This window comes from Pelobates fuscus, chromosome 3, assembly GCF_036172605.1.
Source record: "Pelobates fuscus isolate aPelFus1 chromosome 3, aPelFus1.pri, whole genome shotgun sequence".
Classification (NCBI taxonomy): domain Eukaryota; kingdom Metazoa; phylum Chordata; class Amphibia; order Anura; family Pelobatidae; genus Pelobates; species Pelobates fuscus.
Window position 1 is genome coordinate 112,719,460 of NC_086319.1, and position 12,425 is coordinate 112,731,884.

The 12,425-nt window shown below is 44.9% G+C and overlaps 1 protein-coding gene across 4 annotated transcripts in view; it reads right to left on the minus strand.

Annotated features, from left to right (window-relative positions):
* The window catches only part of ACSL6 (acyl-CoA synthetase long chain family member 6), a 193,465-nt gene that overhangs the window by 24,338 nt on the left and 156,702 nt on the right, over nucleotides 1-12,425 (minus strand). For 3 of the 4 annotated variants that reach the window (XM_063447423.1, XM_063447424.1, XM_063447425.1), the window contains exons 11-12: nucleotides 2,647-2,724; nucleotides 1,195-1,329 (exon numbers count right to left, since the gene is read on the minus strand). In XM_063447423.1, the coding sequence (XP_063303493.1) occupies nucleotides 1,195-1,329; nucleotides 2,647-2,724 (213 nt within the window). Of the gene's footprint in view, nucleotides 1-1,194; nucleotides 1,330-2,504; nucleotides 2,583-2,646; nucleotides 2,725-12,425 lie in introns of all 4 variants that reach the window. The other variant, XM_063447422.1, reaches the window with a different exon arrangement.

Here is a 12,425-nt window from a genome sequence, read left to right on the forward strand (position 1 = left end):
GTTCTATCATATCCCCCCTCTATTGTCTTTCCTCCAAGCTGAGAAATGTTAATTTCTTAAACTATTGTTATAGAAATGGCATATCCTTAGCAGTTGAAGGATATTTCTCAAGACTGTCTCAGAGGTGCGTGACACTGGTATATCCACACACACATGCCTTCCAACTGTCATGCTTTTGGCAGAACAGTACCGATTTGTGGATCTTGTCCTACCGTCCCACTTTAGTTCCATGGTGTGCTTCGTTCGGGGACACCAGGGAACTGACTCAGGCATTACAGCACGAGTGCATTATTAGACTGAGAGCACTTCAGTAGCAAGAGGCTGGCTGTCTGAGAGCCTGTCTCTGTTGACCATAGTCTGACACGCGTCCTCAGTTGGTGTACTCATTGTGTCACTGGTGACACTTCATCAGAAGACCTGTTCCGTTTCCAGCCGGCCTAAGTTACACGGTATGCACACATATGAGTTGGAGAATTTTTCCAGATCTGTTTTGGTCTAAATTTTGTAATTGGCATTTTCGTAGGATGTTTGTAGGTGTCTTACTTGTCCAGTGCTTAATATAGTCAAACAGGAAATTACTATTGGAGACTGGTGGCATTGAGAAACATAATCACTACAGCCCGCTATAGTAACGGTTAGTCCCCTTACCTGGGTCTCTATCAGCCTCCTGGTCTTGTCTCAGTTCTGGTTATGCATTTCTGGCTTTTGCCAATGTAATCAACATTCATTAGCTGATAGCGTCAGCTGACCTCTCTCTGCCAATGAGTGCAATGCTGTGCATGAAAATTTGCACAAAATTGTTGCCAGAGGTGGAGTTACACCTCGACAGCAGAGGTGTTGGAACTCTGTATGTGCAGCGTTTCATAGTGAAACACATACAGACACCAGGCATCGAATCACTGAACTAGTGATGTTGCTTGGAGTAACCCCTTAAGTGGGCTGAAAGTGATATGAGGAAGTGATCTGATGTGCTGGAGCCACAGCAACCAATGCCCAAGCCTCTACAACATAGAAAGGAAGGAAGGTAGGTAGGTAGTGGCCCATAGGTAATGACACTATAAATTACAGCAGTTACACAAATAATATTAAGCTTCATCCAATGGGGTATTGTGGGACAATGGTCATTTTCAAAAAGAATATAGTATTAATACCATTAATCACAGTGACAAAATATAATGAATCACAGTAACTCACCTTGTCATACATTCTGTTTAATAGTCTTGGTACGACAGGGAAGATAGTTGGCCTCAAAGTCTTCATGTCATCAGATAACAGACGGATGTCACCCTGAAAGAACCCAATTCTTCCGCCGTGACAATACACTACTGACTGTTGATATAAGATTAACAAGAAAGAGAATAAGTTCCTAATATTAAAACAGGTTGCATTCCAAAATTCCTTGGATTTATTAAAAATTAAATTAATTCCTCTGTTTTTTAGTTGTTTTTGGATGAATATTTCCAGGGTATCTGACAGCCATATCTCCCAACATCAATTAAATCAATGCAGTAAGTCAGGTTACGGACACAATGACCAAAAAGTGTTAAAGGAACTCATGAATTACTCCAACACATGTTCACTGTCTAAGATGCATGTCTACATCTATTGACTCTGGTTTACCTGCTTCATATAATTAAGACTTCTTCTTTCTTTCAAACCGGTCAACATGGTCTACCATTAATTGATTTATTTAAAAATAATCAGGATCTCATGTTTCCCACAAAACAATTTCCCTGTTGATTGCTGTGGGAGATTGTTTTTTCCAGAACCTCAGTGGAAGAAGACAATAAACAACTTGTGTTTCTCAAGGAAAATGCAGAAATCTAAACTGGCCAGAGAACAATAGACATTTGTACATCAATTCCAGAGACAAAAGGTGCCAGATTGTGCACATTCTGACCAAACATCTTGCCCATTAATTGCTCCTATTAAATATACAATATTGCCTATTAACTTTGACAACTGATGACAATGTATTAACTACTCAAAACACACACTTCAACTACAAATGTGAAAAGGTAAAATAAAAATTAGCGAGTTCACTAAAATACCAAAGTGTAACGTGACAATATAACATTTACTGTATCAAGATCCTTGTGGAGACCGTAGCCAAAACCATCTAGTTCTCCTAATTTTCAGCATCAGAAATACTATTCTAGAGCCCTCTCTCGCCATTGTAAAACAACACAATACTTTGTATGATCTACTATTTTAAAATTGTTAGAGCGCAAGAGAGAAATTAATCAACAACATAAATTAAGAACAAAGCATTTTAGCATTTTCAAAATCACAATTCTAAAGTGTTAGTATTTCCCATACACTGGTATACTCTGATTCGCTTGAAATTAAATTTAAGTATGGTTGATTCCAGTAATCACAAGAATGTTAAATTGATTTCACTGTAGCAGATCATCCCATGACATCATAGGAGACGGATTCAGCAAAACCAGGGTCCAAAGGGTCCCAGGTGGGAGTCACTAACTTTATCAGCAATAAGCCCTTACCTGAACCATTCTCTCAAACATGTGTGCTAAAGGCAAATAGGAAATGTGTACATCCTCAGATGTTGGGCACCACTGACTCTGGAAAGAAAAAAAAAACACAGGCAGCCCAACGAGGCCAAGTCAGATCAGGCAGGCTCCTTACCTGTATAACTCTTTCAAACATGTGAGCCAGAGGTAAGAAGGAGATGAGCACATCGTCCTGATTCGGAAATATCACTTTCTGCAGGTGAAGGGCGTGGGAGACAGAAAAGGAGAGAAACACTGACAGGAAGACAACAAGAAAGTCATAAAACAATAAAGAAGAAAAATGGCAGCCGGGAGCAGTAATTAGGGTAAGGAATTGTCAAGAGAAATAGGTGGAAGGAAGTAGCATCATACAGAGTACAGTGTTAGGCCACAAGGTCAATGAAGCTACAGTGTGTTAGCAAGGGCAGTAAACAGTATTGTGAAAATACATATACACCAAAGACTGACTCCCATTGACAGTCCGTTTTCTGTACAGGCGTATGAATAATGACTTTCTGGCTTTAGTTCAGTTGCAATTTCCACCACCTTAAGCAATGTGGTGGAAGTCCAACATTAGCTGTGAAAGGATCAGCAATTGGATACCATCCGGAATGTGGTTCATTAGGGAATAAAGGAAGCATTCCTTGCTGAGCCAGTTTAATAGGAATAGTGCAGACACGACATAAATCCACAGAATATAATGCAAGGATAACAACGTTTCCAAGAGTTAAAATGTTTTTGCATGGGATAGAAGTTGACAAAGAAGCTGTTGACAAAGTATCTATATAGACGTGAAACACGTTCTGGATCACTCCACGATCTTACATTTCTTTCTCCCCACCCCCCTACTATGCCATGCGAAGATATTTTAAGTCTTGGCAATTTTGTTATCCTTGTATTATACTGTGGTGGATTTATGTAGTGTCTGGATTATCCCTAGCAAACTGGCACAGCAAGGAATGCTTCCTTCATTTCTTAATGCATCTACCTGAGTTCGTTATACATACTTTATATCTTCTAGTTGATGGATTTTATGAATTGAAACACCAGCACCGAGATTTGACTCAGTGTAGGAGTCTTCAAAAGTAAAAAATTCCCTTTTTTTTTTTAAAAGATGCACTGTGCTTTTAAGTTCACTGTAGTACTTTGTGAACCTCACTTTTAAAGTGCAATGTAAGAATTCAATATGTCAAAGTGCAGTCTTCAAAAGTAAGTGAATACATATGTATAAATAGATCATTTAGAAAGTAACATCCTTCTTATACATTGTCAAAGGGACACATTAGCCACCAAACCAACTTAACAGGGTAGTACTAGCGCTAATTTGCAAAGTGCAGAAAACGAATGAGCAGCTGTAACCAGGGCCGGCGCCACCTGTAAGGCGACCTAGGCAGCCGCCTAGGGCGCAACTTATCAGGGGGCGCCGGATCCCTGTCCCCGGTGCGCCTCCTCATGCTGCGCCGCCTGAGCACTTTAACAAGCCCCAGGCGGCGCAGCACTGCTGCATGGAGGGCGGCCGGGTTTCAGTGACCGGCAGGAGGGAAGCGCAGAGCGCTCCCTCCTGCCGGTCTCTCCATGTAGCGTGCCGGGCGGCGCGGAACCAGGGACAGGAACCTCTGTTTCCTGTTCCCGGCCGCCGGCGGACTGAAGGGAAGCGCTCACTGAGTGAGCACTTCCTGTCAGTCCGCCGGCGGCCGGGTACAGGAAACAGAGGTTCCTGTCCCTGGTTCCGCGCCGCCCGGCCACGCTAAATGGGCAGGAGGGGAGGGTAAGGACCATTATGGGAGGGGGGTGGGTGGGGAATAACGGACCACTATGGGAGGGGGGGTGGGGGGGAATAACGGACCACTAGAGGAGGGGGGAATAACGGACCACTATGGGAGGGGGGAATAACGGACCACTAGGGGGGGGGGGATAACGGACCACTAGGGGAGGGGGGGGGGGGGGATAACGGACCACTATGGGAGGGGAGGAGGGGGGAATAACGGACCACTAGGGGAGGGGAGGGGAGGGGGGGAGGAATAACGGACCACTAGAGGAGGGGGGGGGGATAACGGACCACTAGGGGAGGGGAGGAGGGGGGAATAACGGACCACTATGGGAGGGGGGGGAGGGGGGGTGGGGGGGAATAACGGACCACTAGAGGAGGGGGGAATAACGGACCACTATGGGAGGGGGGAATAACGGACCACTAGGGGGGGGGGGGATAACGGACCACTAGGGGAGGGGGGGGATAACGGACCACTATGGGAGGGGAGGAGGGGTGAATAACGGACCACTAGGGGTGGGGAGGAATAACGGACCACTAGAGGAGGGGGGGGGGATAACGGACCACTAGGGGAGGGGAGGAGGGGGGAATAACGGACCACTAGGGGAGGGGAGGGGGGGGGGGGAATAACGGACCACTAGGGGAGGGGGGGGGAATAACGGACCACTAGGGGAGGGAGGGAGAGGGGGGGGATAAGGACCACTGGGGGTGGGTAAGGACCAGGGGGGGGGGATAAGGACCATGAGGGGGGGAAAGGACCACTGGGGATGGGTAAGGACCAGGGGGGTAAGGACCACTGGGGGGGGGTAAGGACCATGGGGGGGGTAAGGACCATGAGGGGGGGAAAGGACCACTAGGGGAGGGGAGGGAGGATAAGGACCACTAGGGGAGGGAGGGAGAGGGGGGATACGGACCACTGGGGGTGGGTAAGGACCAGGGGGGGGTAAGGACCAGGGGGGGGATAAGGACCATGAGGGGGGGAAAGGACCACTAGGGGAGGGGAGGAAGGTAAGGACCACTGGGGGTGGGTAAGGACCAGGGGGGCTAAGGACCAGGGGGGTAAGGACCACTGGGGGGGGTAAGGACCATGAGGGGGGGAAAGGACCACTAGGGGAGGGGAGGGAGGATAAGGACCACTAGGGGAGGGAGGGAGAGGGGGGGATAAGGACCACTAGGGGAGGGAGGGGGTGGATAAGGACCACTGGGGTGGGTAAGGACCACTGGGGGTGGGGGGTTAAGGACCATGAGGGGGCGGTAAGGACCACTAGCGGAGGGGAGGGAGGATAAGGACCACTAGGGGAGGGAGGGGGTGGAGAATGACCCCTGGGGGTGGGTAAGGACCAGGGGGGTAAGAACCACTGAAGGGGGGGGGTAAGGACCACTAGGGGAGGGGAGAGTAAGGACCACTAGAGGAGGGGGAGGAAGGACCACTAGGGGAGGGGAGGGAGGGTAAGGACTACTACGGGAGGGGAGGAGGGAGGAAGGACCACTAGGGGAGGGGAGGGTAAGGACCACTAGGGGAGGGGTGAGTCAGGACCACTGGGGGAGGGGGGTGAAGGAACACAGGGGGAATGGGGGTGGGAAGGTAAGGACCACTGAGGGAGGAGGAGGGAGGTCCACTAGGTGTTTGGGAGAGGGAGGACCACTAAGGGGGGGAAGGACCACCAAAGGGGGGTAAGGAGGGAGGACTACTAAGGAGAGGGAAGGAGGGTAAGGACCACTAAGGGGGGGGGGGGGGGAGATTACCACTAAGGGGTTGGTGGGAGTAGGGGAAGGTCTACTAAGGGGTTTGAGAGAGGAAGGACCACTAAGGGGTTTGGGAGAGGGAGGACCACTAAGGGGGGGAGAGGGGAGTGAGAAGACCACCAAGGGGGGACTGCAGAGGGACAGGGGGCCAAGGGAGAGCACTAAGTGACACACACACACACACACACACAAAAACCTACAATGCATTCCTACTCACACACAATACATCCCTTACGTTCTCTTACATAATTAATGCACCCCTTACAGACACGCATTGCATTCAATTACATACACAGAAACAAACCTTGCACCCCTTACACACACACACACACACACACACACAATGCATTCCTTACACGCAAACACACACTACATCCCATATAAACACACTACATCCCTTACACAAATTGCACACATAAAAAATCCCCAACTCATGGATGGGCCATGTAGGTGGATTTATGGGTGGGCATTGTAGGCGTATGCCCCCTGGGGGCCCAGACCTTGAGCTGTGTAAGGGGCCCTAAAAAAATGGAGCTGCTTCCTGTTCGTTAATTGTTGTGAGCACTGTTAAAAACAGTCTCCAGAGAGCCTCTTCTACACCAGACCTGTGGAGCCAGACTGAGCCCATCATCAGCCTCTTGTCCTCATCTGGTGGTAAGTAGGCAATCCAATATATTATTAGTGGCACTAATCTCTAATTTACCTCACATTAAATGGATACTATAGTCACCAGAAGCACTACAGCATAATGTAGTGGTTCTGGTGTCTATAGCCTGTGCTTGTATGCTTTTTAATGTAAACACACTGTCTTTTCAGATAAAAGACACTTTGTGAAGACTGGCGTTGGCCCATATGGCAGAGCATATGGGCGGGGCATTGTGATGTCACATGGTGGGCTGGACATATGGGGGGGGGCGGCAAAATTGTTTTTGCCTAGGGCGGCAAAAATCCTTGCACCGGCCCTGGCTGTAACACCAAGTTCTTATCTTTAAGAGTAGGTCTAGTGGTAGTGTGCTGGTGAAGCGCTATAGAATTTTTAATTATAACAGTTGTGACTTTTAATTGTAATTGTAACAGTTGTGAATAGACTTTAAAGTGTAAATATATATATATATATAAACAGTACCTTTTAGGTATACACAAAGGAGTCCTAAGTTGGTAATCAATACCTTAAAAATAAACAGAATATACCAAACATAGTGTAAACTGTGACAAATAAAAATAAATTTCAATTAAGAGTGAAAAATTCCCACTCACACTTTGGAGAGCTAATAGTGTATAGCTCAATTTGATCGCCCGTGGGGTCCGTGAAGGCGACCCTATCCCTTCTTTTTACTGGATATTCCTTTCTTTAAATTCTGAAATGTTGAAACATATATATGGTGCAGTACCGTATGGTTCCAAATACGTATAAAAAAGAACAGGTTGGTACTTACAGACACAGAGCCATCCACATTGGCTCTGATCAAGGGTATATGTGGTTAAGGACCACACGCCTTCTTTAAAAGAGCAGGAACAATGCCAACAGTGTTATAAAAATATAAGTATATTTATTAACATAAAACTATATGTAACAGTATAAAAAACTATATATAACAATATAAAAACACTGAATAGGCATATAAAAAGTCCAAACAAATAAAGACCGATATTCTCCAAGCTCCAGGACGTGTTTCGCTGTAACAGCTTCTTCAACTGGATAAAAAAGTCGGAGACTTTTCCGACTTTTTTATCCAGTTGAAGAAGCTGTTACAGCGAAACACGTCCTGGAGCTTGGAGAATATCGGTCTTTATTTGTTTGGACTTTTTATATGCCTATTCAGTGTTTTTATATTGTTATATATAGTTTTTTATACTGTTACATATAGTTTTATGTTAATAAATATACTTATATTTTTATAACACTGTTGGCATTGTTCCTGCTCTTTTAAAGAAGGCGTGTGGTCCTTAACCACATATACCCTTGATCAGAGCCGATGTGGATGGCTCTGTGTCTGTAAGTACCAACCTGTTCTTTTTTATACGTATTTGGAACCATACGGTACTGCACCATATATATGTTTCAACATTTCAGAATTTAAAGAAAGGAATATCCAGTAAAAAGAAGGGATAGGGTCGCCTTCACGGACCCCACGGGCGATCAAATTGAGCTATACACTATTAGCTCTCCAAAGTGTGAGTGGGAATTTTTCACTCTTAATTGAAATTAATTTTTATTTGTCACAGTTTACACTATGTTTGGTATATTCTGTTTATTTTTAAGGTATTGATTACCAACTTAGGACTCCTTTGTGTATACCTAAAAGGTACTGTTTATATATATATTTACACTTTAAAGTCTATTCACAACTGTTACAATTACAATTAAAAGTCACAACTGTTATAATTAAAAATTCTATAGCGCTTCACCAGCACACTACCACTAGACCAAACCAACTTAAGCTAAATGCAGCAGTTTTTGTGTATAGATCATGCCAGTGGTGTATTTTGAAATGGTGCTGCCCTAGGCATAACAGATCTCAGGCACCCCCTAATTTAAATTTACCCGCCCCTTCCTGCCAAGACCACACCTCTTCCTGTTAACTAACACACATATTGACTGACAGACACACACTCACTGACCAGCACACACACATACACTCACTGATTTGACACAATCTGACAGACCCATACAATTTAAATATATTTAATGTAGGATTTCATCTTTGTAATATAATTTTTAAATTAGTTTAAATGAATTTAATTTCAAACCACTATCAGACAAAGAACTGAGATCCTATTCACTTTTATATCAACAGTCACCACATATGGTTCTTGTTAAGATAATGATGCATGAGCTCTGCATTTAACATCCTGCAGCAAATCCAACAACCCTCAGGCCTCACACTCATACTCAGTGAAGCTCTTCATTTAACATCCTGCTGCAAATCCAACATCCCTCAGGTATTGACTGAAGCTTGGAAGATACTCCCCCTCATTTATTCTTGGATTGCTACCTTATTATCATGTGTTACTATAGAATCGTTACCATTTATTCCTGTAGTTTGCCACTGTAATTTTCTGTTCATGCAGTTTGTATTACTGTCATTTAATGTTTTTGACCAATATTTAATGTACACAGTTATTCATATTTTGGGTGATAGAATTTGGTTACTAAACTTTTCAATAGTATGTAATACATGGCTACGCTACCCTCCCCCTTTCCTATTCTCATCCCAGCTGTAAATACCTTCATATAACTGTTCCACCTCTGTCCTTCAGGCCTCATCTCTCACTCATACTCAGTGGAGCTCTGCATTTAACATCCTGCAGCAAATCCATCAATCCTCACCACTTCCTGCCCACCAAGGCTCCCCCTAAATATATAGCATGCTCCTCCTGCTGTTTGAGATTCCCCCTCAATTACCTCTCCATTCCCTTTATATTTTTCCAATAGCTGCTTCTCTCTGTTAACTCTTTTAGCCATCACCTCCAAATTTCCCCTGCTACCTCTTATCTCAAATCCCCACGGTATCCTTTAGATTGTAAGCTCACGGACTATCTAGCTAAGCACTTTGTATAAAAGAGCTCCGATGGGTAGTTATCAGCTTACGGGCAGGGCACTCTCTACCTCTTGTATTTGTCTGTGTATATTGTACGTTCTCCACTAATTGTACAGTGCTGCGGAATCGGTTGGCGCTTTTTTTAATAAAAATGAAGGCTTGTTGATATTGACCTTTGACCTAGCATTGCAGGCCAGACTAGGAAGGCTCAAATTTCTGAAAGCATTCATTCATTTCATGTATATAGCCCTTTGTGTAACTCATAGTTTACGGCCAAATATAACATATGGCTTTAATTATAGATTGGACAAAATAGTTAAGCCCCTTTTTCTATGATAGCCACTTATTTTAAAGTATCTAATAACCTTATGTGTACACCTCTAAGAAACAGAATTTAGACAAAAAATCTTTTGCAGTTTGAATTTCTTTACCAATACTTTTAACAAAACAAAAATGGAAACTATCTAGAAGTGAATATACATTGCATATTGGTCCAGATATGTGCATTGACGTATGCTATTTCGGATGTTGTGTATGTTTGAATAAATATAAACATTTGGCTGCAAGACACTCTGATTTGATTATTAGAACACTGGTGTGTGACAAACATCTCAAGAAAAGCTAATTTCCTACAACAATTATTCAGACACACACTGACAGACGCACTCACTGACAGACACATAAGCAATGACAGACACGCCCACTTACTGACACACGCACAATCACTCAGACACACATATTCACTGGACACACACACTCACTGACAGAAATACACACAAACTCACTGACAGACACACACACTCACACAAGGACACACACACATTCAATGACACTCACTCATTGACAGACACACACACTCACTGACAGACACACACACACTCACTCAAATTTACTGACACATACACTCACATTCACCGACGCACACACACTCACTGACAAACACACACACACACACACACATTTTCCCCCAAGACTCACAATTATTATTATTTTTTTATTTTTATTTAAATTCACCCAAATTCACTTTTGCGAGAGCTGGGTGGATTTTTCACATGGGGTCCATTGGGTCTGCTGGGCAGAAAGGCAGGCGGACGTGCGTAGCTGTCAGCAAGGGAGTTATAATCTCCCAGCTCAGCTCCCTCGCGCACCACAGAGTGATGCCGGGAGCCGGAGTGACATCATATTCTGGCTCCAGGCATGTCAGGATCGGGACAGGGATCCAACACGCAGAGTACAAACAGTAGCCAGATACGTATACCGGACCTTAGAATGGCCGGACTAACGTAAGTAGTACAGTATAGAATGGTCAAAGACAAGCCGAGGTCGAGGGTAACAGAAGACAGGTAAGCGAGAGACAAGCCGAATCAAGGGTAACAGAGATAAGCAGAGTAAGGTAAACAAGCCGGGTCAAAACCAAAAGGGATAATAGAATACACAAGCACTGAGTGACTAGAACAAGCTAGAACCACGACAGGGCAATGAGCTAATGAACGAAGCTCTGTTAAATACCCTGTTCAGAGCAGTAACCACGCCTCCGAGGCGTCCTGATTGGTCCTGCAGCAATTGAGTGACAGGTCATTCCGGAGGAGTGTCCTGATGACAACTTCCTGCCTAGATGCTGTAAAAGGCAGTCACTCCCTCGCGGCCGGCCTTGCATGACCGGATAGACCGTGGGGAAGGGAGCCATCAGGCCGTCTGGATGGAGGAACAGCTAAGTCTCTACCTCTTTCGGAGGTAGAGACCGCAGGTACCCTGACAGTACCCCCCCTCTCAGATACGCCCACCGGGCGGAATACACCAGGGCGAGAAGGGAATCGAGAGTGAAACGCCCTGCGGAGACGGGGAGCATGCACCTCCTCCTGAGGTACCCAACTTCTCTCCTCAGGACCATAACCCTTCCAATCGACCAGATATTGCAGTTTCCCCCGGGAGATTCGAGAATCAACGATGGAATTGACCTCATACTCCTCCTGACCCTCCACCTGAACTGAGCGGGGAGGGGCGATCGTGGAGGAGAACCTGTTACATATTAATGGTTTTAGCAAGGAAACATGAAATGAATTAGGAATGCGTAAGGCATTAGGCAACGCTAAACGATACGCAACTGGGTTAATTTGAGACAGTACCCTGTAAGGTCCAATATATCGAGGAGCAAACTTCATGGACAGCACTTTTAACCGAAAGTTTCTAGTACTTAACCATACTCTATCGCCTGGAACAAACACTGGTGCTGCCCTTCTACGTTTGTCAGCGTGTTTTTTAACCAGCGTAGAATTGTGCAGAAGGATTTGTCGAGTTTGATCCCACAACTCTCTTAAATTGGCAACATGAACATCCACCGATGGTATCCCTTGAGAAGAAGACTCCGAAGGAAGGATGGAAGGATGAAAGCCATAATTCAAGAAAAAGGGCTAGAATGCGTAGAATCACAAATGAGATTGTTATGTGCAAACTCCGCCCAAGGAATCAAACCGACCCAATCGTCCTGGTGTTCTGAAACGAAACAACGTAAATATTGTTCAACTTTTTGGTTAGTGCGTTCAGCAGCTCCATTGGACTGAGGATGATAGGCAGAGGAGAAATTCAATTTGATGCCTAGTTGGGAGCAGAATGATCTCCAAAAACGGGAAACAAATTGGGAGCCTCTGTCAGAGACAATTTGGGAAGGTATCCCATGCAAACGGAAAATCTCCCTGGCGAATATCTCCGCTAATTCGGGCGAAGATGGGAGTTTAGGTAAGGGAATGAAGTGAGCCATTTTAGTATATCTGTCTACCACAGTGAGGATGACAGTCTGCTTTTTAGAGATAGGCAAATCAACAATGAAGTCCATTGCCAGACAGGACCAAGGCTTTTCAG